General features: G+C 40.8%; 1 protein-coding gene across 3 annotated transcripts; it reads left to right on the forward strand.

The window, feature by feature from the left end:
- The first annotated feature begins 762 nt into the window (after nucleotides 1-762).
- Nucleotides 763-27582, forward strand: LOC113037318 (uncharacterized). 3 transcript variants are annotated; one of them, XM_026194269.1, is made up of 22 exons: nucleotides 763-1037; nucleotides 4591-5948; nucleotides 6459-9975; nucleotides 10251-10430; nucleotides 11955-11993; nucleotides 12796-12914; nucleotides 14000-14156; nucleotides 14399-14538; nucleotides 15898-16024; nucleotides 17424-17459; nucleotides 17951-18102; nucleotides 18293-18413; nucleotides 19761-19906; nucleotides 21161-21287; nucleotides 22799-22828; nucleotides 22958-23070; nucleotides 23581-23713; nucleotides 24617-24756; nucleotides 25835-25958; nucleotides 26174-26332; nucleotides 26618-26780; nucleotides 27485-27582. In XM_026194269.1, the coding sequence occupies exons 1-22, from the start codon at nucleotides 1035-1037 to the stop codon at nucleotides 27571-27573; spliced, it is 7173 nt and encodes a 2390-aa protein (XP_026050054.1). In that variant the 5' UTR covers nucleotides 763-1034; the 3' UTR covers nucleotides 27574-27582. The 3 variants fall into 3 exon arrangements, with proteins under 3 accessions (XP_026050054.1, XP_026050053.1, XP_026050055.1); XM_026194268.1 differs by lacking the exon at nucleotides 763-1037 and adding an exon at nucleotides 4109-4311; XM_026194270.1 differs by lacking the exon at nucleotides 763-1037 and adding an exon at nucleotides 4109-4311 and having other exon boundaries at nucleotides 6459-9843.
- The last annotated feature ends 11 nt before the right edge of the window (nucleotides 27583-27593 follow it).

Consider the following 27593-nt stretch of genomic DNA (forward strand, 5'->3'; position numbering starts at 1 on the left):
TAAGAGGGTTCAGAGACTACGGTGATGTGCCCAGACCTGCTACACATCGAGAGCTTTTTTGTATATTAACAAACTGGAATTTGCAAATTCCAAAACTGTTAAGCAGGTTTCAGCTAAGCATGTGAAAGACCACAGTTTGTCTCACTGCATTCTATTACATTTAAAGTTTCAACTTTTTATTCTTTCTTTTTTCTCTAGATATTGAATTATAATGCACTGGTAAATCATTTACATTGGGCAAGTTCCCCTATTTGTTTTGTTATTGGTAAAAGGAACAAGTAACAAGGTGAGGCTAGGTGTAAATTTTTTATAGGCTGTAGAATGAGGCAGGTTTCAGTTTCTGTGGCCCATGAATAAGTCATGGGAAACAGACAACCCAAGAGGAGGAATGCATTTGCATGTATTTATTAATGCCATGCATGCCTTTTGATGTGTCGTGTGTACACAGAGCTTGTTATGTGTAGATAAAAGGGTCCGGCATGCAAGGACTAGCACTGGTTTTAAAGCTAGGGTCTACAGTAACACAAAGATTCTGCAAAAGAAAGGGAAAGAATAAGGTAGTGCAAACCACCTAGTGGATGTGAACATGCTGGTATTTCCTAAAGCAGATAAAACCCCACAGACGGGTCTTTTAGGGGAGCCTATCTCACAGCATGCAGCCTAATACACAGCCGTTACACAACGCAGTGACATAGCTGTTGTGGCATGGTGCTCAAAGCCTCGGGGTGTTACCTAGCTGGGGCAGATTCCAGCTGCGTCCTTCCCCTTCTTACCATGGGAAAAAAATAACACTTCAAAAGTTGCAGACTCAATTGCATCTGGCGTACTGCAAAAGTTAGCCTTGAAATTCTTTTCTGTTAAGCTTGCACTGAATATTTATTAGTTAGTCCGCTGCATAGTGGCATGTCTGAGGAGGTTAGAGTTACCTGAGAGAAGCGGCACAGCACGCTGAAAGACTTCATTTATGAGGGCTATTCCAGGGGGCTACCTTTGACCGGTTTGTTCCCCATAGAGCCACGAGAAACACTGTAATCATGGTAAGATCTCGCTCTGTCTGTGGCGGCGTGCTTGTAAAGAAATTAAGTTGCGGTTTGTGGGCTTTTCAGTAGAGACGGTTTGAAAGTTTAAGTAACACTCTAAAGCCTCTAGGCCACATTTGCTTTAATCTTATGAACTGTAGTTCTGGTAGACTTCGTTATGGTAATTAAAAGTAGTGAAAACAACGTTTAAGGTGGTTTAATGATAGCGTGGTGACGGTTGATGCTTTACTTTTCGTGTTTGTCTGACCACCATTGTAAGGGGTATACCCGTTATGATAATACTATAGTAAAAACAAAATGGGACATTAAATGTGAACGCATAAATTAATCCCATGTGCAGTGTTTAAACCAGTGATTCGCGGCCAGTCCCCCCGGGCAGGGTGGATTATGTATGAGCATTAGAAGTAGAGAAAATCGAGCTTTCTTTAAAATTCATCATGCTACAACGTGGCTTCTAGTTGCTCTGCTTCATTATTATTATTATTTTTAAAAAATCAAAACAATCCTGAGTTACCCAGACAGGAGTGGTTTAATGGTTAAGTTCCCCGACTGAGCAGCATGGAAAGAATGACTTGAACTTCTCCCCAAATAAAAGAAGAGAAATTTAGGAAAAAAAGAAAAAACGACTTTCAGCAGACTCTGAAACCCACATGAGCGGTGCGTCATTTCCGCTGAAAAACTTTGTTTGGGCAAGGCCTCGTGCTGCATTCAGTTGTTAAGAAAAATGTCGGAATGTTGAACTGCACACACATCAGCTAATTAATGATTACAGAACAGCTGTCACTTCCTCAAAACAGAATCTAATTTCAGTCTGAAATGCTCATATCTGTCAAATATAACCTATTTGAAATATAACAGATCTAATTTTGGTCTAGGTGTAAGAGTTTGGAAAGGAAACACTCATCCAGATTATCAATTTACTGCTTTTGCTCTTTGAAATATGACATTTTAACCTCACTAAAATTTTGTAAATTTTGTAAAATCACAAAGCAATCTACACTCATTTATCAACAAGCCTCTCTTATATTACATAATGAGATTTCTTTCTTTCTTGTGCATTGTCACCATTTAGGTATCCTATACATACTTGCTACTTAGTGCTTATATGTTATGGTGTTTTGTAATTTTATTTCAGTGTTCTTCATGTTGAGTTCTTTCAGTGGAAATAAGCTCATTCAGTGAATGGAATGAGTGCGTATACTTATTTTTCATTCTCCTGCGGCAGTGCAGCAAACTTGTGGATGTACTGCATTGTTTCTTTAGAACAGCAACAAATAGCCCACAGTAAAATGTATACTGAGACACTGATACACTGCATCAATAGATGAGACAATTGCTCTTTTTCTTCTTCTGCTTCTTTAGATCAGTACATGTTAAACAATGAGACACGTGGCTACTGCGTATTTCCAATCCTATCCTGAACTTGGACAGCAAAGGAGTGCCTGAATAAACAAATGAGTGAATGGTTTTTTTTTTATCAGCTGATGAGTTGTTACAGTGTAACAACTGTTCCTGAAAGTGCAAAAAGTCAAGAAGAAATTAGAAAAATATAAACTTATGACCATCACAGGACAAAAAAAAGCATAAAAAAACAGAGAGTAGTCAACTAGGAAATGATTTTAAAAAAGTATTTTCAAAAACTCCAAGTATTATAAGTAATGTCATTTTATTCCTGTGCAACAATATACATAATGGAATTAAAAGCAACATTCATTGAATAACTACTTAAAATATTGCTTTTTAAGTTTTACCCTTAGAAATATTCAGCACATTTATGCCACAAGTTCCAAAATTTGTTTTGCTTAACGTTTGGGTGAAAGTATGTCGAGTTCAAGGATGAGATAAGTCAAGTTAAGAGATGGCTCTGGGATAAAAACTGTTCACTATGCTGCGATTTTTTCCTAAGCATTTACAGTGATATTACAAATATGTGAAATATGAGTCATGACATGGTCGATAACAGGCAAACAGTCAAACTTATGCGAAGGCCGTCAACAGAAGACGTGACTGCTTTATATATACACTGGGGAAATCATGTAAATAATACATAATTTTTTGTTCCAGTGATCATTATGAAATAAAAAAGATAGGCTAATTAAATCTGGCAGCACAGTGGCACAGTGGTTAGCACTATTACCTCACAGCAATAAGGTCCTGAGTTCAATTTCGCCAGCAGGTCAGGGTCTTTCTGTGTGGAGTTTGCATTCCTCCCACAGTCCAAAGACATGCAGTAAGTGGGCATAGGTTATTTGGAAACTCTGTGAATGTGAGTGCGAATGGTTGTCTGTATCTATGTGTAAGCCCTACGACAGACTGGCGACCTGTCCAGGGTATACCCTGCCTCTTGCCCTAAGACAGCTGGGATAGGCTCCAGTCCCCCGCGACCCTAAAAAAGGATAAGGGGAAGTGAATGGCTAATTATATCTATCTTTAGCATTTCTTGCCCCCACAAACCGCTTCTCTTAACTTAACAAGTTGAAAAAATAACACGTTTAATTTAAAACAAACAAACTGATTTTGTTTGACTTGGAGGGAGTTACTAAGCCTATTATAACTAAAGGTATTCCAGTAAGTGTTAGTTAAAGCTTTAAACTGCTAATAGCAGCCAGTCATATAGCCAATCATTTCAACGTATATCTGATGCTATAAGTTGGCCTTAAGCCAAACTAAATACCAGCAAAATGAAACTGTGGTTGAGCTGCTGACGTGGGAAAAAAAACAGCTGTTGACAAACCGGCTTCATCGGGCCGCTCATGTTTGCATGTTGGAAGATGTGTACGAGCAGCACTTGAAAGCATCGCTTTTAGCTCTGGGCTGCGCGCGTTCTGATGGAGGGGCTGGAACTTCAAAATATCACGCACATCTCCAAAGCCACACTCTGCCGCGCTCTTATTACAGTTGTGGATGCTTTACTGCAAGCAACGGGGACTAAACGCAGCTTCTCCATCAGCTAGACAAACATCTTAGAGAAGATTTTTAAGCAGCGGTTTACATTTTGAAGTCGAGATCAAAGTTTTTCTTCCATGTGAAGTTCAGGGTAAGTCGATTTTGAAATGACGGCCAAGAGTGTCTGGTTCAAATTAGAGAGTTATGTATGGATCTGTCAAAGTGATTGATCCATGTGATGTTTTTTCTGCTCTTTCACACTGCTATTGTTTGTCCTGGTGGAATGATTTTGTTTGTGTTTTATGCTCTGTAGGAGTTTTTGTTCTAAACCAAAATCATGTTCACAGCCTACATAAAGGGTCTGAATGATATGGTATTTTCTACGGTAAGCTTACAGGTTATAAGCACCCTTGCATGTCTTTGCTATGCTGAGAGATGCATGGCTGTACTAAAAAATAAATAAATCTCAATGAACAGGAAACCCTCACTTATATTTTCTTCGGATCTCCAGCTTGCACTCCTTTGCTTTGTCCATTTAGACAGTTTGTATTACTGTCATGTTATCTAAATTCTGCGCATATTCACCGGAAATATGCATGTTTGCAAATTGCAGCTACGTTTTGAAGCTGACATTTATTTGAGTTATTTCTGTGCTTTGCTTTAGTCTGAGAGCCCCGAAGACCAGCCAAGTACTGGAGTCTTGGGTCGTATTGGCACTTGGCTCTCTCCGTGGAGGGGAAAGGCTCCGAAGACTCCTACTGAAAATGCCCCCTCAACTGGCGATCACACTCTTAAGTCAGAGGGAGAAGTGGAAAGTGAGGAGACTGTGAGACCCTGGGCTGGAGAACAGCAGCAAGAGGAGGAGAATCCCCATCTTCAGGATTTCTTCAGAGGCGTTTTCCCTTGTGACGAGGAGAACGCCACGCAGTCTGCCCACAGAGACGGCCCTGTTGTGTGCAGCACTGAGACGGGAGTAGGAGGTCCAAAAAAGGAGGAGCTTTGGGAGTGCAGTAGGCAGACAACAGGACAGGACAGGGAGGAGAGCAACAAACGTACTTCAGCAAGTGGGAATCCTGAAAGGAATGACAGCCATCTGACACATCTCTATTCATCTACTAAACAGGGAGTGGCATGGTACTCTGACCAGGCCCACACCCAGCCTCAGGCCCAGAGAAAAGCACAGGCCCAGACAGGCAAGAAGCTCCATGTGTACCTGGAGGAAACGAGTGTGATTCAGTGTGGTGAGAACAGTTGTGCTGGGCAGGAAGTTGTCCGCACCAAACTCACAAAAAGCCTTCAAGTCCTCCCTAAGGCAAAGTCATCACCAAGTTTTCATTTAGCAATTAGCTCAAGTGCAGAGAACAAAGAAACACATGCGAGGCCTGCTGCTGGGGCACAGGATTATTACGGCACACTAGTAGGAGTGCCACTAAAATCCCACAAAGACTCACAGTTAGAGCCTGAACCAGATCAAGAACAAATAGAAGAAGACATCATGGGGCGTAAAAACTCAGCCAGAAGAAGAAGGAAAAACTCTCAGAGCGATGGAGGGAAAGCTCCTGCGGAAACAATCCCTCCAACTGCACAACCTGCCTCAGAGGGATTCCCTAAGTCAGATAACTTAGTGAGTAGTCTAAAGAGCAAAAGTGAGGCACCTAAAGACTCCTCCTCCTCCGAGCAAAACCCCACCTCACAGGCCTCACCTGAAGGAGGGGAAAGAAAGACTTCCTGCCCCGCCACGGTCAAGCAGTTGGACAACCTCCAAGACTTGAACTGTGTGGCGGATGAAGGTGCAGACATGGAGGGCGATGACGATTTTTATAGAGTAGAAAGGAAGACAGAGACACCAGAGTCCAAACGCAGGAGCATTAAGGTTTCTCAGAGTGAGGTGAAGCTTTTTACAAAACATGTTCGTCTGAATCCAAAGAAAAGTCCAGCTGAAGATAACAAGGATTGGAATGCAGCATTAAAGAATACCAAAGGTGACGAAAAGGATACACCCAAAACAGAGAATGACGGCAGGTAAGTTGAATTTAGGAGTGAAAGTGTTTGATTTACATAGATAGAACACTGGCTAATCACCACATGCATCTATCAGTCTTTCAGTAACGCTCACTAAAATAAGTAAAGTAAGTGTAACTAAATAAGTAAACCTCACTTAAAATGCTATCTTTTGTTTGTTTGTTTTTGAGGGTCAAGGCTGAATATTTAACTCATCGATATCCCCTTATTAGCAGATACTTATGCTAGCTCCAGCTTTGGTAAAAGAGCAGGCTACAGCTTTAGATGAAAAGCAGCATTGCTTCACTGTATCCACAGTGAAACAACGCCATGATTCATAATGCAAAGATCAGTGCTGTGCTCTAAGGACTGATTTCATAACATATAGAGGACGTGAAAAATGGATCAGGTTATTCTTATCTCTTAAGTGATTAACAAATAGAAATCTCTATGGCAGGTGTGGTGGGTCATAAATGGATTATGACTTTAAATTCAGAGGTTCTTTGATATATTTACCTCTTGTTTGCACAGAGTACACACCCCAAAGAAGGCTGATGAAGAGCGTAAGCCAACGACTGCCAGGATTGCGGATAAAATCAGCCTTTTTGAGAAGCAGCAGCAACAACCTACGGGTGGCCACAAGCAGCCCTTCAGAATCCCGAGGAGTGCTGATGTGTCTCCAAATAGACAACCCACCGAGCGGTTGAAAGTGGATTTTCTTGCGTCTGATCAGAGGTCAAGATCAGCTGAACGCTACAGCACGGAGCAGCCACCTGTCATGGAAAAGCTGATGACCATCAGGGAGCGAGTGCAGAAATTAACAGACGCGTCTGTGTCGGAGGATAAACCTGTGCAGCCTCAAACACCGGCCGTGAAAGGAATGTCTCACAAATCCACCTCGTCTGTGGCAGACATTACGTCAAAGTCTCCAGAACTGGACAGTCAAGGTAAACTGGATACAAAAGAGCTGATACAGACAAAAGCAGTGTCAAAGATAGCACTAAAACCAGAAGGACGAGATACGACTCCTTTAGGGGAGCACACGTCCATTCCCACAGTACAACAAACAGACTGGAAAACAAAGGAAACGGTGGTCTCAGAAGCAATAGATCAAGGTACGAAACCCAACAGCGCTGAAACAGATCCTCCAGCTGAAGAACTAGGCGATTCCAAAGAAGTGACCAATAACAGTAGCCCATCTCCCAAAGGCCCTAGCAGAACAGGCTCCCGCTCTAAAAGACGGAAAAATAGAGACCCAACCAGTCCCATCAGTCCAAGCATTCAAAACAAACCAGAGTGCTCTGCAAGTAAGTCAAAGGTCACCGCTACAAAGCCAGATAAGAGTGATGAAATAAATGAGACTGCCTCTTCTCCCAAAAAGCTTTCAGGAAAAGAGCCATCTCAAGTTCAAAGAAGAAAATCTGACGAACAGCCACTGAGCGATAGCCAGCAGAAGGAATTTAAAAAGGAAGTGGAGGTATCCGATAAACAGGAGAAGCAGTTAGATGCTTCATTTAAAAAGGTGAATATTCACCAGTCAGTAAACACACCAGCAGGATTACCTCAACCATCTGTCAGCAAAGATGAACCTGATACTGCTGCTTGTAGCAGCACAACAAAGGTGCCCGCTAACAAGGACTCCATTGATTTACCCCAAAAAGAGGAAGAAGCAGAGAGACAAAGTCTGACATTTAAAATGGAAAGAAAAAAGGCTTCTGTGGAAGTCACAGAACCTTTAGTTTCCCCCCAATCACCTTTGGTTGAACCAACTATTGAGAAGCCTTCTGCAGCGGAGGAGGAGTCACCTGTTAAACTTCCCAAATTAGATAAAGAATTTTCAGTGCAACTTGAGTCAAAAGATAAAGAAAAAAGGAAGAAGCCTAGTAAAAAAGAAACACAGCAACCTCAAAACAAGGACACAGAACTAATAACTCAAGCTGAACCTGCAGATGTGGTGAGATTAGAGAAGGTGGTGAGTGAGAAAACAAATCAGACTGAGGAGAAAGTTAAAGAAAAACCACAGCAGCGCCTGCCTCTAGATGAAAGTGCCGCAAAGCCCAAGGTTTCACACAGTGTGCAGGCGATCACAGGGAAAGAGGAAAGTGTTGCAAGGGATGATGAAAGAAAAAATCCTGAAAAAAATGAGGAGACACAACTGGTTAAAGACATAATAAGACCAGAAACTAAAGAACCAGAACCAGCTTTTCAGTCAGAAAAGAGCAGCGGCTCATCAGATCTCCCTGCTCAAACACAACATCTCAGTCAGTCGGTGACTGCACCTTCAGAAAAAGCTGCTGTTTGTACCATCACCCAGGCTAATGAGGCTGTGAGTGGCGCCAAGAGTGATAAAGAGCTTGGGAAGGTAGAGACGCTTATAAATGGGCCTTCTGAGTTGCAGACTCATTCTGCAGAAAGCCCCAGAACAGAAGGAGAGCCAGTGGTGATTGCACAGCCTAATTCTGCATCTGTGGAAAAAGCAGAGAATTCACGGGATGACTCATGTACACATGGAGCTAATGATTCAGAGTTCTCCAGCACAAATCCTATTACCAAAGCAGCTACGGCCAGTGAGGAAGTGAAGGCAAAAGTCTCTAATGACACTCTATTTTCACTCACTGACATGACACATGGGCAAAACAAAGAATCATATGTGGAAGAGCTTTCTTCTACTTCTGTTTGCAAATCTGCAAACACAGAGAGAGGTGGGCAGGAAGATCAGGAAAAAAGCTCAACTGTCAAATCAGTGACCTCAGAAGTCAGTACCTCTGGAGATATGACAAAACCAGCCTCCAGCCACACACTGTCTGATGAATCAAAAAATATAGAGAATGGCAGCGATATTACACCACTCAGGGATGCTGAATACATAACAAAGAGCCGCCCTGATAGCACTGCTGCAAGCCACGCAGTGAATGTGACTGAGAATTCAGCTGTGATGGGATTGCATTTGCCAGTGAATGAAGTTTCATCTCATATCAATCGTGACATTTCCACACATTTAGAAGTCAAGCCAGTTAAAAAGGAGCCTGTTGATAACAATCTGAGACGGTCTTCAAAAGCACCCACTTCCCCAGAGTCTAACAGGCTGATCCCAGGCTCAATACAGCATTCATCCTTGAAGAAGTTCCAATTGCCACAGGGTCTAGGCACAGATGACTCCTCGAAACAGCAAGATGCCCCCTCTAGCTGGCTGGATGTGGACTTCCCCAAATGGAAACATAAAGTCCAGGAGCAAAAGCTGACTTCTTCTGGAAGTGAGAGCAATCTTCTGGACACTCCTGGCGAGCTAGATGACCATGATTTTGTTGAGAAAATCAAGAAACTTTGTGCCCCATTTTCCCTCCCACCACGGAAGCACAACCACCTCCGACCACCTCAGCCCCCATTTGCAATGCCAGCCATTAAGGAGGACCGCTTTGAGAAGACTTTTGACCCAGAGGAGTTTACATTTGGCTTGAGAAAAAAGCCTGAGTTTTCCATAAACACATCACTGACCCTTTTTTCCAAGAACTCAAACACAAATACAAAATCTGTCCTGAAGCCTGCCAGGGTTAGCTTTGCAGACAAGAGCATGCTGCTTAATAGCCTAGACACACACTCTCGCCTCAGGGACAAAACCCCTGTCAAGGAAGAGGAGGACGTGAAGGAACAGAAAGATGATCAAATCAAGGTGAAGTCTCGCTTGGCGGGGAGCTGCGTTCTGAGTAGTCTCACCTCCCTTTACAGAGGAAAGAGAAATGGAGTTCAAGCCGAGTCAGAGGGCACTGGCTCAGGAAACGTATCGCCTACTGCAGCCTCCGAGCTGAGCCCTCCACCTTCGTCCCAGCCACCCACACCAAGCCCGTCAGCCACAGCTTCAATCAAAGACACTCTAGCCAAGCAGAGTGAAGAGGAAACCCGTGCTGCAGAGGCTGTGGTTAGTGACTCAGGTCCTCCACTTCCTTCTTTTAACGACATCAAACTGCCTGACTATTTAGAGAAGTACCTCCCAAGAGATCAAGTAAAGCCAGTACAGAGCATACAAGGACAGGATCAAGTCAAACCAGAGGTTAGTTTTTCTGCATGTAACTAAAAGTTGTGAGTGTCAGTGTAGTTGTCCTTTTAGCACAGAGACACAATGTAACTAGCAAGCTCAGCAGAGTTGAAGCATAGCAAAGCTATTTAGCTAAAGCACAGAACTCTGCTTTCCTGTCGACTGACAGGAGAGACATGGAAATGGCACTTTAGTAAATAAACCACAGTAGACGTTGCCACAGCATATTTCATAAGCAAACACATTAAAAACATTTATCCTTACTCCATCGTTTTCTTTTTACACACCAGTTAATTAAGAAAATGGCCACTCCTGTTGCTGGAGATGAAGCAGACAGCGTTGCAAAGCCAGGTCCGGTGCTTCCTGACACTGCTGCTCCATGCTTTCCTGTTGTTCCTCCAACAAAACAACCAACCCTCCCCGAACGAAAGCAGCCTCCGGCTCAGCCACAGGGAGTACTTAGAAGTAATGTAAGTGTTCTGCATTCATTACAAACATTTTATTGAAGGATGAATAAAAGGTTTATTGTCATAAATTAAAGTTGTGGATTGCTTTGAAGCACATAAGTATCAGCTCTTACTTTCTGACAAGCCAGATACAAGAAAGCTTGCTGTGCTGGTAAGAGAGTTGGATGCTATTTCTATTTTCGGAGCTACACCACATATGGTTTTCATGGAAAAAATTACATTTTCTTTTCTTTTTTTTGGTCATCACAAGTAGGGAAGCTTTCTTATTCTCAGTAACACTGTGTCTGGAATTTGCTCCAGTGGAGTCCATGTAAAAGTTAATCTGCTCAGAAGTAACCGGCCACTTTATTAGGTACACATTGTTAGTACCTGGTTAAACACCATGTTGCCTTCAGAATTGATGTAAATCTCACATTTAGGAAGGTGCTAGAAACATTCTGAGATTTCGGTCCATGTTGACATGATAGCATCACACAGTTGCTGCAGATTTGTCAACTGTACATGTACTCTACTGGATGTACACTTTGGTCATAAAGGGATAGACATGGTCAGCAGCAATACACAGCAATACATTGGCATTTAAATGAAGCTCGTTTGGTGCTGATGGGGCCAAAGTGTGTCAAGAAAATATCTCCCTCACCATTACAGCACCAGCAGCCTGAAGTGTTGATATAAGGCAGGATGGATCAGTGCTTTCATTTTGTTTACACTGAATTCAAACCCTTCCATCTGAATGTTGCAGCAGAAATTGAGACTCATCAGACCTGGTGTCGTCTTTCCATGCCACATTTATAGTCACCTAAATCATCTTTCTTCTCCATTCTAATGCTCGGTTTGAACTTTATTGGTTTGTCTTCACCATGTCTACATGTATACATGCAATTAGTTGCTGTCATGTGACTGACTATATATTTCCAGTTGAATAGGTGTATCTAACAAAGTGGCCAATGGCTGCATAAATAAAGCTGAATTGAGCTGAAGGGAATTTGTATGACGATTTCTGTTCTCTGTAAATGGTAAAAGCTTGTTTTTACAAAGCCCAAGCTGGTATATTACAGTATTTAAAGTGTTTATTAGATTCAATTGACAGTTCTCAATACTGAGTATATAAGAGAAGGCTCAGATATTTAATGATACATAGATATAACACGTTTCCGAGCATGAACCTCGAGAGGGAGTGCGACAAAACAGCGTGAAATATGTAAATTATAAATCAGTTATAATCAAAAGTCTGGACTTGATGTTTCTAGTTGCTGTTGATTTTTTGTTTTTTAGTTTAATTTTACTGCCGTTTTGTGCAATCAACATCACGAGCTTACGCTGATTGCACTCTGGTTTTGGCTGGTCTCTGGTTTTGGGTGCTTAGATATGAAATGAGAGGAATGTCTTCTCCACATGCCCACTATGTCCCTGGGAGTAAAACTGAAAGGTCATAGGCACAGCTTCTTCACAAACTAATTCATATCAATTTCTTTTGTATTGTCGAGATGTTTACTTTGATCTTAACTATGTGTTTCTGCATTCCAGATAAGAACTGTGAAGGGATTTCACAAACGCCCTGGAAAGGTACAGTAGGCACAACTTTACCATCATGAAATAGAAACAAGATGGGAGAGAGGAATCTGAACAGACAAGTCTCTGTTCTGTGAAAACATCTGCTTTTCATATGGTGTTCTCGTGGGTAAACAGAGTAAAAAAAAAAGTCTTGTGCAATTGCTCAGCTGGGTGCAATCACAGAATTCAGTTCTGCCAACGTAGTGCAGATCCTGTGGTTTTTCATTACTGCAGAACTTCATTAGTAGTTGTTACAAGGAACGAGGAATTCCCGGGGCACTCAACATTTGTAGTTGCTTTCCTACATATTAGGTGTTCATTAATTCGGTTTACCTCCTGTGTTGCCTTTGGAGGGGCTTGAACTATGACGACTGGGATTAACCAAAACAAACAGAAGAGAATATATGTAAAGATTTAGAATTTTAAGCAGGCTTATTAACAAACAAAACATAACAAAGAGGTTTCTAGAGAAGCTGCTTTTTCCACAACTGTGGTTTACTCCTTCATTATTCATAACTATCAAGCTTCTGTTTGGCTTTAAAAACAAAAACGTTCAAATTCATGTTTTTTATTAAAATTATGGTGTCCTGGTAGTTGAAGTAATTATATACCTGTAAGTTTTTTTGCTTCTACTGTAGCATGAAAAGGAGAGAGTAAAATGGGATGTCCTTGCACTCACTGAATCCTGCTTAATGTAATAGATTTAGCAAGTAATGCATTATAATATTAAGCCATTATTTCTCTTCATGGTTGATGTGTTGATGTTTTTTACTTTTTTTATTTTTTTGACACTGTCCTTCTTTTCTCTATGCAGGTGGTGCTGTTTGAAAAACCTCAGTTCAGTGGCCAGGCATATGAGATTTACAGGGATATGCCAGATGCTACATCTCTGCAGCTCTCGCCTTTCATATCTGTGAAGGTTGTTAGAGGGTGGTAAGTAACAAATATTCAGCCAAAATGTCAGATGATGGAAAGAAAATGCCCCGTATAGCTTTAATTGGTGTCATGTGGTTTTGAGATGCCAAAATCTCTTGTTGAGGCTCTACACCAAGCTAATTTAATGAAGCATGAGCACTGAGAGAGTCTTACTTGATAATCGAACTTATTTATTATTTATTTAGAACCCTGCATGCTTTACATTCATATTTTCTTTGCTATCAGTCCCTTTTTTACCCTTACCATTCCTGCTTTTCTTGACGTGGTCCAGGCACCTGTGGATTACTGGAAGTGTGTAATACCATTTGCAGGAATGTGCCAAACACCAGCCATGTGCTTGTGTGTGTGCAGGTGCATCCTCTGGCTTGCACTTCTTAGCTTTGTAGTTCTTTATACTTCTTTGCAGTGGTCAGATACTGTTTTTGATATTCAAGGTAGATGTTTGGAATGATGCTGTCTAAAAAAAAAGAATGACATTTAAATGCACTTTCTGAAAATGCTGACACTTATATACGTTGAAAAAAAAAATCAAATTTTTTGTGCTGGGGAAGAAAAGCACAGCTTGATTCTGGTGCTAAAATGATAAAGGAAAAATTCAAATTAGAAATGTGTTCAGATCTGACCTTCAGCGGCTACATCAAGATACACTAAATTAGCATTTTATCATATTCAACAAATAGCAAGACTTAAAAAGTACAGCGCCCTCTGTTCCAGCAGCAAGGACTACTGTAACAAGCTCTTGCCTTGTCCTTTTAAAAACACAGATTTCATCTCATTCACAGCGTGGCTGCCAGACTTTCTGCAAAGATGTGTTGTTCTTCCACTTTGCAATGAAATCGGGGAAGAAGCAATGTGTTAATTAGTGAGCTAAAGAGGAGCTGTTAGAGCCAGCTGTGCTAACCAACTGCCAGGTGTATTCTTAAAATAGCAGGAGAACGATATTGATTCACTCATGTAGCTTTCAACGAGCAACCAAATAGGTGTATTTCCAAAATTGTCGAATTAGTGATGTAATCCACAGTTGTTAACCTTGATCATTAGCTATCTGATTGGGATTATGATGATTATGTTTTCATAACTAGCTGGATGCTGTATGAGAAGCCTGACTTTCAGGGCCGCACCATCGCCTTGGAGGAGGCGAACATGGAATTGGCAAACGATTGGGCAGAACCTCAAGTGGGGACAGAACCGCACAACAGCCCGCCAATGGTGATCGGCTCTATTCGACTTGCTGTCAGGGTGCGTACACTAACTCCGCCTTGCATGGTCTTCAGTACCGACATTATCTTCACCTCACATTGGATCTGAAATGTAGCTAACAGACTGCATTGTTTTATTGATATTCAATCCAGACTCCAGAGCAGAAAAGAATAAAAGTCAGCTAGTTAAGATCTTCCTTGGATTTATTGGGAGGAATTATTGAAGATCTTGTGTGGACCACTGCTGATAATGGCTTTTCTTCCTCCCCACCCCCTCTGTAGGATTACAGCATCCCCCATATTGATCTGTTTACTGAACCCGAAGGCCACGGCAGAGTAACACCATACCACGACGACACAATAGAAACTGGCTCATTCGGCATCCCACTGAGTACAGCTTCCATTCAAGTGCACTCTGGGGTGTAAGTATTGTTGTTTTATGCATGTAGTCCATAAAGATACAAGAAATGCACCTTTTAGAAAATGAGACAATCTCAGTCCTTCTCAGTGATGTTGTTTTTTTTCCTTTTGATGAGCTCTTACCTGCTGCGCTCAAATCAGAGCTGTCTCTTTAATAAGATCTTCTCTGTGTTTTGCTCTGAGAAATAACTGTGATAATAATCATTACTACATTCCGCTGTGCCTATATTGGGCTTCGGTTTAACTCTCATTCATTTGCCCGCCGAGGAATGTCTGTCCTGCTGTTGCATGTTAGAAATGAGGGAGAGTGGGAGTTGGGACACATGGGAAGCAGAGGAGTAGAGGAGGAGCAATTGACAGAAAGTGAGAAACAGACAAAAGTGTGGAGAGAATTCGGCAAATGGCACAAGAATGTTTTTCTTGGTTATAGGTGTAGCTATTCAGTACATTTTGTGCCCTACAGCAGAAGGGAATGAATGCTGTTAGTTAGAGCTTTTCCTGTAAAGCGAGTATTGTTGACTTACCTACAATACTTAATGCACAGGATTTTTTTCAGCATTTGTCAGCAGCAAAAACAAAACTAATTGCTGTCAGATGCCAGCTCATCTCGACACATAATTGCAAATTCTGCCACTGTAGCTTCTCCTGTCTGTCTGTGACAAGTGAAGGCAGCTGCTCAGCAGATGTAGCGTTGTGTTTTGCGTGCAGTAATCCCGGTTGACTTCACTGAACAGATAGACTCTGTGGATTTAGCAAGTTAAGGTTGACATAAATTCTTGGTAATCACTTTTTTTTTAGTCCTGACTGAATGAGCTGGGTGTATTTTTCCTGACAGAGACTCACATCTGGTTGTTGGTATGAGGCATTGTGCTGTGCCACACCATGGTTTAAAATACCAAAGTTGGGGGCATTGTTCTCACAAAGGCTGCCCGGGCTATAAATATGAATAGTGAAGAAAAGTGATTTGAATTGAAGCATGCCATTCCCCAGATATTTTGCTCTTAAACAAATAGCCTTTGTTCCTAGCTCTAGTTCTTTGGCTCATAGCAGAGGTAGATATAGAATTAAACCCAAATAAAGCGCCGCCTTGAACTGACAATGCTTAATGTACTGAGGAAAAAGCATAAGTCACTTCTGCCGATACCACAGCTGAAAAAGCTGCTGCTTATTTATGTGTTGAGGAAAAAGAGGGAACAGAAAGTTTGTTATTTTTATGACAATGATTTTTTTACAGCTCTTTTATGGAAGTATTTAAGGTCCTCACTTACATTAGTTTTAAAACAACCAACAGTTTTGTTGTTATGCATAATATGAATAAAGGTTTTTGATGACGAAATAACATGAATTCCTCCTTTCTTCAGGTGGCTGCTTTTCAGTGATCCAGGGTTTGAGGGCATGGTGTCTGTCCTGGAAACAGGAGTGTACCCTTTTCCTGAGACCTGGGGTTTCCCGTCACCCTTTGTGGGATCTCTTAGACCACTTAAAATGGTTTGTATTACTGTAATGTATAACATCTAATGCATTTTAAAATGACAAATGATCTCTTTTGATCATTCCCTCAATGTGTCCCAGGCATAAAATAACTACTGGATACACAACCAAAAGCTTTGGAACAGTCATTTGTGATCCCTAAAGGATGAAGCATACAGATTTTGTTTTTTTTAGTAAAATCTCTGCATCCATGAGGCCAATTGCTATAAAATTTGTTACACATATTTAAGGATCCTAGAGTCTATAATGTTAGCAGTGCTGCTGATCTCCAGAGTTTGTTATGGTGTCCTTCCTGCAGATAAAATTTACATCAAAGCTTTTGTAAATGGACTTAAAATGTGATATAGACTGGCTCTGTGGTGCACTCATTAACACATTTGACCCTTGACAATTCTGGGAGGAGACACAAAGGCAATCTTAAGGAGGTCACGTGCTGGTCCCAGTGCAGATAAATGGGATTGTGTCAGGAAGGACAGCTCACATAAAACCTGTCTCAAATCAAAATACATATCCTTCTACTGTGGAAAGTACCTGCTGAGAACATGGCATAGACATTTATAGTTCCCAGAGGATGAGTCATGAGTGTAGCATATGTTTTTGCAGATACGCTACAGTCAGGATGTTAAGTTTTGCCCATGTAAGAATAGTGAAGCTAATTAATTATCTAGAGAATTGACAGCGAGCTACTGTGTGTGACGTGTCCTGCCTCCTGCAAGCTCTATTATGCAGCACCCTCACCTGCACAACACCAAACAGCATTTCCAATAGTGGCAAAGCTTCTAAAGAAGACTCTCTCTTTCTATTTCTGTTCTGTTCAGGTTTTTTTCTAAGACTATGTGAGACAGGGTGACTGCCAGCAATGTTCTGACTTGATTTTCCTGACACTGTTCCTCTGGTAATTCACTTAGGTTGAGATTTATGCTTTATGGGAGATACAGACACATATTGGACTGATGTGCCATTTGTTACAAACATCCCACCCCTCAGATAAATTAATGAGCCTGATTTTTCACCAAGTGCAATCATAAGGTCAAATTCTTAAGTAGTTCAGAAGTTTTACTTTAAATTAAATGTAACTGAAATTATGCAAATTGCTGACATCCCCTTAAGCCACAGCTTCATGTTGTGTTCAGTAATAATTTCCAAAAGCTGGCATTCCGATTTCTGCCTTTTCTGCATTGTGAAGGGTCACTCTATGTCCAAAGGCAGTGTTTACTGTTATTACCCACAGAGACAATAGCTCAGCTCAACCTTCCATCTACCAGGCCAAGGGAATTATGAACATTTTTGAGAAAATTAGTTGAACTATGAATGTGTGTAATTGCTGGCAGGTGTTCTATTGTGTGCATATAATTAGAGAAGAGCATTGTTAATGATGATGACTTCTCTGTTCCAGGGTGGTTTCAAAGTGGAGAATTCCAGTGAAGTCAAGGTATGCACAGTTCTGTTTTGTTTGATCTCAAAAAGAAGAAAAAGAAAGGAAAAAGCTATTTAATGTTAAATTCTGGAAATTATAAAATAATCTAACCGCAAACTGTAATATCTGTGTTGAGTATATAGGAAAAGCATGTTTATGAAAGGCCTTCAGGCATTGCCCAAGTACCCAAATGTTTTTGACTTGTAGGCTTATTTCATTTAAGACCACAAAAAGTAACGGAAGTTCCAGTACACTAACCACAGTTTATTTTAAGAGCGAGAATTTCCACAGCTAACAATGTGAGAATCAGATAAACAGATTATTTTTAGGGTGAACGCGTCATTCAGCAATTGGACAACGTAAAAACCACTGAGATGCACACAGTCTTAATACTGTGCCATTCAAATAGGACTTTTAATATGTAGTTTGTAGTTCCTTGGAAATACAATGAAGTGAAATAAAATATAACCTGTGTGTTCATGTAAGCTGTCTGTTCTTTGATGCAGGCTGTTCTATATGAGAAGCCCGGCTTTGAAGGCTCCTGTATGGAAGTTGACGGTGAAATTTTCAGCTTTTGCGAGAGTGAAGGAGATGTTCCTGCAGACCTGGACACAATGAAACTGAAGTCCGTGAGCTCTTTGAAGATCATTGGAGGATTGTGAGTCTTCTTCTGCATGTCCCTTTGCTTGTACAGGATGGAGTTAAATGGCACTCTTACTCTGGAGCAAAGTTTATTCTAGACTAAGATAGTGATTTTGATGTAATATGATTATAATATAATAATTTGATCAGGAGCTACCAGTTTAGCTCTAATCAGTGACTTTGCTGCATTTTGGTTCTTGCATCAGCTGGGTGGGCTACAGTGAGTCTGGGTTCGAGGGTCAGCAGCACATCCTGGAGGAAGGAGAGTACCTGGAGTGCAGTGACTGGGGCGGCTCAGAACTTCTGTCATTGCGACCGATACTGTCTGTGAGTACTGCAAACACTAAAAAACTAGCAAGGAGTTTAGCATATACCAGTGTGTGATTAATAGCAACCGCCAACTGATGCTTGAATTTTGCATAACCACTCTGAGTTGATGAAGGTTACAATTCAGATTGCAGCTGATTGTCGAAAAATAAAAATAGCACGCTTTTGTAGGCTTTAAGACCATTCAAGGTGCTTCACACTATAACCTGCATTCACCCATTCTGACAAAGCTTAGCTCTGTCATGCACACATCAGTGGATTCGTCGGGGTCGATTCAGGGCTCAGTACCTTGTTCTTCTTCTTTAGACTGCAAGCTAATGTAAAAATATAATATAATAAAAACTATTGAGACCAAAAACTTTCACATAAACACTGACTATGAAGAGTCTGGAGCATTAGCAAGCAGGGAGACATATTTATTAAATGGTAGACAAAATGCCAATTTTCCAAGTCTTTGTTGGGGAATTGTTTTAAACAGAAAGAAAGCAAAAACAACTTTTTGTTTTAAGAAGCTGTTGCAAAGAAATACATTCCACTGTATCCCCAGTGGGCATGGCTGACTTTTGGATGTACAAAAAAACCGTATAAAGTCGAAGGCATAAACAGTTTTTGGAAGCCCCAGATTCTATAAACAAATCAACATCTTGCATATAATATATTAATCTTACCCCAAAGCAGTTTTTGCTCAAGGGCGCTTTCATTATGGTGCTTTTTGTCTAGAAACAGCTTTTCAGTCAGGACCACTTTAATCGAAGGATAATTGTGTTTTCTGTCTTCAGTAATGTATTTTTTTGGTCTTTCTCTGTTCTGAGACCTCCCCTCCCCTCCCTGTATATAAGTGGGAAGATAGAGGCAGTGAGACCTCCCATAAAGAACAGAGCAGACATCAGTCATAACAGATAAGATACTATTTAAATCAGAAGCATGAAAAAGGAGTGGTAGAGGCGGGTTGCAAAGCAGCTGTGCAATTGTGCATGCAAGTTAAATAGAGAACCCTATATGAGATTTACTGTTTGGATGTATATCAGGATATCACCTGAGACGTCAGCTGATGTAAGATGGTATGCTGATATGCCAGGATTGCAGCTGAGCTACATTTCGTGTCGTGCCTAAGCTGATACTGTCTTCATTTTTTGGACAGGGTGTGCAAGTACATCAGAAACCTATAAGCTGTTGTGTAATCATATTCTTTGCAATTGGTGTGACTGGAAAAATGTATAACAGTTTAAAAATAACTCCCTAGAGTAAATTGACTTTATTCCTAACATACATATTTATTGTTTTGATCTTCAACCCAAGATTTTGTGTTTGTCTGCTTTTCCTAAAATGATTTTATTCTTGTCACAGGATTTCATGTCTCCACACCTCAAGATGTTCAGCGACAGAGATTTTGGCGAGCTGGGGATGAACATTGACCTCTCAGTGCCTGTTATTAACATGGATGAGACGGGCTATGGCATGAAGACGCAGTCTATTGATGTCGGCGGTGGTGTGTAAGTAGCATGCTTATTATGGTTTATTGTTTTGTGATCGTTATGGGTAAATAAAAGTTTGGGGTATTTTAGAAAAAACTTATTTTCGGCTGTTAGAAATGGGTTAAACACTTTCCTTTGCAAGTCATCTTCAATCTGCAAGACTTGTGGTGAAATGCTTGGGTATGGTTCTAACAAATATTGCTTGATTACCTACCTTGATGGAGAACGACTTAGACTACTCTACATGTTTTTAGATGCTTTTCTTCCCGCCAGCTTGATGATTAGTTGAGGCTACAGTTCCTGTGAAGTCTTGTGTGGTTTATTACCCTTCGTTGCTTCTCAGGAGCGTGGCTGCATGACTGCCACACCTTTGCTGACAGGTCGAGACAGATTACCTCGTTCACTAATGGTTAGTCTGCCGTGCATATGTTCCTGACCTTAGGACTATCTCAGACTTTTTGCAGTGGGAAACAACTCTGTGACTTCTTGGAGAGTGTGGAGGAGGCAGACTCAGATCTTTAAACTTAGTTAACAAGGAATTCTGTTTATATTTGGAAATTCTTTATTCCCTTGAGGTATTTTTTATCACCATCTTTTTTTTTTTTTTTTTTAACCACATGCTGTAGGAATGAGCAGTGGCAGTGTTCCATCACTGCTTGCCTTTCAACCTCTCTTTATGGTATGATCAGCTAGAAAAAAAATGCAGAAGTAAACAAACAGGAAGCAAACGAGAATAATGAAGCGCAGGGCATGCTTTCCTGATTGCTTCTACCCAAGGGAGAGGAAGAAAATGGTTAATAATGTGGAGTGGAACATAACGTCCTTCTTTATGAGAAAAGACTCTCATGACATTGAAAGGTTATTCTTGCTGCGCTGCTAGTCTGGTATTAGACTGCGCGGCCTCGCCCATGTTCTTCTGCTGTTTGATTGGCTCATTTGCGTTCCGTTTGTTTTGCTGGGAGACAACTGTCAGTTTTTCAGTCTTGCACGTTAGGACACACACAGTTCTGCAAATGCAACACCCACTCCCACAGCCACTCGTGACATGCCACATTTTTCAACAGAGTAGCTGCTGAGATGCTATCATGCGGGACGGTATTGGATTTTGACCGCAAGTTGTTGCTGAACGAGCACAACTGTGCCTGAATTCTTGTGGGTTTCAGCCATGGCCCATCAAACACTCTGTTTCTTTACCAATTAAAATGAAATGAAAATGAAAAAAGAATGTCATGTCAAAAGTAAAGGGTGCTCCTCTTTTGTTTTTGTTCTCAGCTGGGTTGTGTTTGAAGAGCCAGGCTTTTATGGCGAGCCTTATGTCCTGGAAAAAGGCCTGTATGGAAGCCCAGAGGACTGGGGGGCACTGCAGCACAGAGTTGGCTCAACAATGCCTGTCATGCTGGTAAGAGTGGTGACTCACAGGGTGGAAACATTGTCTGGTTATTAGACAGATGGTCTGGCGACTGTGATATTTTACATTTAATCAATGCAGCAGCCAGTGTGTTTGCTTGACCTGCACGATTAGCTCCATCAGCTTTGCACGAGGAATAGTTGCACAACTGCTGGTGAATTTTCACTTCCTCTTGAGGTACTAGTGTGACTCACCATGTGGTTTCGCTGCTTGTAACCAGCAACTTTTACAATCAAAATTTAAGGTGGAATCCTTAAAATAGGAAAATGAATGTCAGGGATAACACGCGACAGATACCAGGCTTTACAGTGGATTAGCTCTGGGAGCATGAAGCAGAGCAGAAATGTGAATAAAATTACTTATCCAGCATGAGAGAGGAAAATTCTTGTCATTAGATTGAAAGCAAAAATATCTTAGATCACAAAAGTGACTCATCGTGAAGTTGCTTTGGTTACAAACTGGATGATGACAAAGAGGCATATACAAGACAAGACTCGGTAAAATGCTGTAATGATCGGTCCCAATTAGAGTAGGCGAGTCATTAAAAATTAATTATTTGGCTTTAAAGTTAAGATGGTCTGTCTCAGATATTTGTGTAAACAATTTCTGTAGAGTTTAAATGTAAAAAGGATGGAGTCTTTGATGTGAGTATCAATCCTTCAAAGGCTTTTGAGATGACAGAGGTTAGATCAACTGACTAGTGGTTGTACAAACGAGTTACAGTAAATTTTTCTGGGAATAGGCCCGATGGTGGTTTTAAGGGAGGTTCAAAATGTGTGTCAATACCTCTGACAGGACAGCCCTGCACATCATTGGACCCAGCTTTTTTTTTTTAATGCAGAAGAGTTGAAGAGTGTCTGCTGCACCTTGTGAATGCCTTTCAGTCTGCTATCGGTTTGTGACCGGCTGGAGTTTGATTTGATTATTATTTGTCAAACTGTGCAAAGAATCGGTCGAGTTTCTCTGTTAGATGGATTTGTTGGCTGCTGCGTGCTGCCTGTTATGAGAGCAGGACAAGCAAGCCAGGCTGCTGGAGGCAATGTGAGCAAGAGCCAGGCTGGCTGATGAGGATGCACACGGAAACAAAGAGTTGCTTCAAAGGGTCACATAACATGAGTAACAAACTAAATCAGAAGTGGGAGTAGTGTTAGACTCACATAAGGGAATGAACGATCCAAAGCGAGCCACAGAATGCTACAGGAGCTTGATTAGTGGATGAGGTGAGTTGATTAAAGGGGCAGGAATGGAGTGCAATGCCCAGGCAGACACACACACAGACTACACAGAGATTAAAGAAAAACAAAAAACACAGACAATGAGACATGAGGAAAGGTAAAACCAGGAAAACGGAGTGGAGGGAGGGCATATCACACACACACACACACAAGTTAAAGCAATACCACCCACAATGTTGCATCTCTCCTTTCCTATCAGCGCCACTCTCTTTTGTGGTTCAGTGTGAATCAGTCTCAATAATCTTTTTTTTTTCATTTTCATTTCAGGATGATTTTGAGAACACATCCAAATTTAAGGTAGGCATTTAAAAAGGAAGAAAGAAAGCACATCTAATCTTGAAGCGTTATTGCAATTATTATGTGACGAGGAGGTGAGGAGCTCAGAGTGGATGACTCAGTCTTGTTTTCTTGCTGTGTGTGCCTCAGGTGCAGCTTTTCTCTGATCCAGGTTTTAAGGGCTCTGTCCTCACTCTGGAGGACAATGTGACCTCCCTGCAGGATGGTTTCTCTGTGGCCTCCTGCAAGGTTCTAGCTGGCAGGTGAGTAATACTGTACATTGTGAAGAAACTGTCACACTGCGGGGCTGTAAGGTGAATCTCTGGCACTAAAAACACTTTGCAACAGCCTTTCAATAGCAGATTTTAGAGATAGATGTGCCAAGGTGATCTGCTACAATTGTAACTGCATATTGGTCACATTAAAAAGCAATTTCTGTGATTTAGAGTCTGCTTCAGGCTGTCACTGTTACACTTTCTAAACAGAAAAAAATGCCATATGCCTGCATTACATATTATAAAATGCATCATTAATATTAATATGCTATTTTGCTTTGGCCCATTAATAAGTAAGAATTCAGTAGCTCAGTAAAAAGCTCTTGTTCACCTTCAAGCTTGAATAGTATTAAAATTGAAAATCTTTTTAGTGCAGGTAGGTTTACACAATGATCATCTATCGTATTCAGTGCAGAACACGGGCACATTTTTTGTGCTTTTGTTCTTCTTGTGTGTGTGTCAGTATATTTGTGTAATTGCATTTATGTATTCTTGCAGCTGGATGGCTTTTGAGGGCCAAGACTTCACTTGCAGGATGTATGTGTTAGAAGTGGGAAACTACCCAGACCTGAGATCAATGGGCTGTGTCAGTACAAGCTCCTCCATCCTGTCACTACAGACTATTGGCTTTGTAAGTCTATAATTTAATTCTTCTAACAAATTAACACTCACTCCCCTTTTACAGATTGCCAGCCTAAAACTGAAACATGTTATTTTTGGTCATTAAACCCTGGGAGTAGACATTAAGTTTTCTAGAATTAAATATATTTTTGAACTGAAACACTCTTTAAGGAGGAGATTAAGCATTAAATTAGCTCTCATCAGTATTTAGGTCTTGCAAAGCTACAAAAACTAATTTGTAATTGACAGCTGAAGGCATCACAGACAAATATCCATTGCTATTGTAGTTTTTCAAGCTAGTTGAGAGTCTGTCTGAAGGGTGCATGAATAGTGCCTGTAATCTGCACAGTTGCACTAAAGTTGGACACCACTTGGACATCCTTTTGGAGTTTTGGCTTCACCCTTTAATGATAAATGACTCGGACCTGAGCAGATGTGGGAAGTACACATGTCTGTCATGTGGCATATGGTTTGTTTGTTTTTTTTATCCCAAATGCTGTTCAATTCTTTGATTTTTTCCAAATTTATAAAACTAATACTTTTTTGACATCTTGTCAAAAAACAATGGATGAATCATCCCAAAACTGTTAAGTGTTAAAATAAAAAAATATATAACTGTCAATAATGGTGATTTTGTATCAGAAGGTAAAAATTCACACATTTCTGCTTATTTCTTTCCTTATCATCTACATCATCACCATCCAGTATTAAATGCGTTGACCCATGACATTAGTGTCCATTTAGAAGGCAGTCTGTCTTTTACAGTAAACAGGGAGTGAAAATGCCAGGGAGCACAAAGGTGTGAGTGTGGCCTGTTTCCAGGGTAACTTCAAAATAACCTTAATGTCAACCTGTATGACCTGGAGCTTTCAGCGCTTGTTAATGCACTTGTCCTTTCTCTCACTCTTGGCAGGAATTCTCACTTCCATCCATCACTCTTTTTGAGCGATGTGGTCTGCGTGGGAAGAGGGTGGTCCTAAAGGACGGATCAGTCAACCTCCAGCTGGCCGGAGGATGTGGCAGAGTCCAGTCTGTGCTGGTGGAAGGAGGCGTGTGAGTGCTTTTCAGACCTGTTTGGTTATCCAGCCGTTACTAAGGATACCCTGTGGTTTGTGTTTAACAGGTTCATTCTGCTCTACTCCCAAATGTTTCTTTAACGCTAAGCGACACGTGACACTAAATAAAATTCTTTACTTTTCACTCACACAACAGTGGCCTGTTGTTACTCAGCAGTGCCACCTCTTAATCCCTTTTGGTTTCATTTCAAATTCAGTTGCTATTATCTCTTTAGTCAACATGTCAAAACATTTCCAGAACTTTCTGGTGCCATTTCCATAGTTATTTGTGCAACCTGTACTTATTTGATGTCTGTTGGTATAACTAAGATGATTTTTTAAAGATTCCTCTGTAGTTAAAGAATTCGTTTGGGCGTACCATATAGACTATAACATGGCATTTTGCAGATTCAGAAATATTGAATGCAGTGCAGGGTCAGCACATCTAATATTGCAGAATGGCAGTACTGACAGATGGATCGATGGTGGAAACCTGCTGCTGATGTGCAAGATTTAGACTGTAGGTGTGAGCCAACACTGAGGAAATAAAGGGCTCGCAGTAAGGCAGAGCTGCCGCTGGACTGGCACATTCTTGCTGCAGAAGAGATGAGCCATAAAGCAACGAGAGAAAAGCAACATCTAACCTCAAAGCAAAATTGGACTGTTATAAAACTCAGCAGGGTTATTATCTTTTGCTAGGCATTGAATGGAAGCCAGGATTCAGAATTCAGCTATTTCTTAAGATAAAACAATGACCTACCAGCATCGAAGGCTTGGTTTCTAGTTTGTGCTATTAAAAGAAAAGAAAAAGAAAACAGGTATAGAAAAATCATGTTTGTTTATGTCTGCCTGTCTCTGTGCTCTCTTGAGCATCCTGTAATATCCTATCACACGAGGAAGGAGGATATTGAAATATATTAAAACAAGGACTGGCATTTTCAAGCCAAATTTTCACTCATGGTGACTGACTGTCAGTCCCCAGACAGCGATAAAAGCTGATAAGGAAGTGTTGTTTTCATTTCTGCTGTTGAATATCTGAGCCTTGGTTATGTTTTTGTCTCGTCTTAAAAAATCAGGTGGGTGCTATACGAGGGAATCAACTATCGGGGTGCTCAGATTTTGCTAAAGCCTGGAGAGGTGCTCGACTGGCGGAAACACAGCAACTGGCAGAAAATTGGATCGCTCCGCCCTCTTTTACAGGTATACAATGAAGCTATGCAAAGTATTAGATTACTGCACCACAATGGTGGTAATGCTCATAGCTGCACTTTTAGATACCACACATGTGCATTGATTGATTGACTGTTAGTTGTGATAGTTAAGAGCATGGTCGAGTTGATTTGAAATTCCCTTGCTGTGAATCCTGTTTTGAGAAGAAGCGCCAACTATTTGTACGGTATGTGTTTTCCGAGCAGAAGCAAGTGCACTTCCGTTTAAGGAACAGACAGACGGGGCTAATGATGTCAGTGACCGGGGATTTAGATGATGTCAAACTGCTACGGATACAAGAAACAGAAGAAGCGGATGGTTTGGAGCAGATTTGGTTCTACCAGAATGGACGCCTACACTGCAAGGTAACAGTACCTTCATTACGCAACGAAACGATAAAGAAAGGTCAGGGAAAGCTTGATGAATAGCAGCCCTTAGACCAAGATCAAGATCTTAGATCCTAAGGTCAAATCTCAGATGAGAAGCAAAACAATGTTAAAGAGTTAAAGAAAAGTGACCACAGGTCAAACAGAGGTGTTTTCTGCACTATATCTGATCATATATTATATGATCTATGAATCTTTCACCATTCTACCTGTTAGCAGCTGGTAATTTGAATATCTCTAACTGACTCCTCTCTCTGTTTCCAGCTCTTGGAGGAGTGCTGCCTAAGTCCCAGTGGTAGTGTGACAATTGCAGGAAGCCGTGTGGGTCTCACTCCAGACCCAGATGACCAAATCCACCTCTGGAGCATCACTCCTGAGGGCTTCATTCGCTATGTTCTCAACCCTGATCTAGTCCTGGAAGTCAAAGGTAAGCCTCACCAGTGTTACAACACCAACAGTAAAATTGTTCCGATAGATGATTTGTATATAAAGACTTGTTTGTACTACAAGCACCATCTGTGACAAGCTTCCCACAGAGAATTCAAATGTCAGAGTTACATAATACTTAAGTTTCAGTTTGATTTCTATGCATTAAATATTCAGGTTTCATGGCTAGTCTTATGAAAGTTGTCAAATCCAACAAGCTGCCTGTATATGGACTACGGAGCAAATGCTACAATTATTATTAAATGGCAAATGAACTTACATTGTGCCTTCCTACTTAATTTGAGCACTTAAAGCTCTTAAACTGAGTATTCTATGTTCCCATACACATTTAAGAGATAGTAAAGATGCAACTTCTGTGCATAAGGCAATAAAAAGGATCTTGAAACCTGTGGTTAGATATTCCCAGTATAAAACTGGGGATTTATGTCTAGTCACTTTGTTTGCATCATTGTCAATTAGTGACCCCTTGTGGACTGAATTTTTCCCTGCAATAGGCGTACTGAACACTATTGTAGGAGTTATCATTATTGTATGTGAAATTAAATATATGCAAAACATTTTTAATTCTACTTTTAATCCATCTTAAATAAACAATATTATGCAACACAATCTCTTTCCAGGCACCAGAATGATGCTAAAATATGTATACAAAATCCACTTAATAAAAACATCTGTTTCTTTCAGGTGGTCATCTTTATGACAAAAACCAAGTGATTCTGAACACACCTGATGCAAGTAAACTACAACAAAGGTGGGATGTGGAGATTATATGAAAACAAAGTCTGCTGAACTG

Source organism: Astatotilapia calliptera, chromosome 15 (genome assembly GCF_900246225.1).
Source record: "Astatotilapia calliptera chromosome 15, fAstCal1.2, whole genome shotgun sequence".
NCBI classification, from domain to species: Eukaryota; Metazoa; Chordata; class Actinopteri; order Cichliformes; family Cichlidae; genus Astatotilapia; species Astatotilapia calliptera.

What these genes read in the sequence shown, in the direction of transcription:
- LOC113037318 (XM_026194268.1), top strand. Translation starts at nt 4,264, where the DNA reads ATGTTCACAGCCTACATAAAGGGTCTGAATGATATGGTATTTTCTACG. An exon ending in TGCAAGGTTCTAGCTGGCAG is followed by an intron (nt 23,071 to 23,580) that starts GTGAGTAATACT and finishes GTATTCTTGCAG; the next exon opens with CTGGATGGCTTTTGAGGGCC. An exon ending in ATGGACGCCTACACTGCAAG is followed by an intron (nt 26,333 to 26,617) that starts GTAACAGTACCT and finishes CTCTGTTTCCAG; the next exon opens with CTCTTGGAGGAGTGCTGCCT.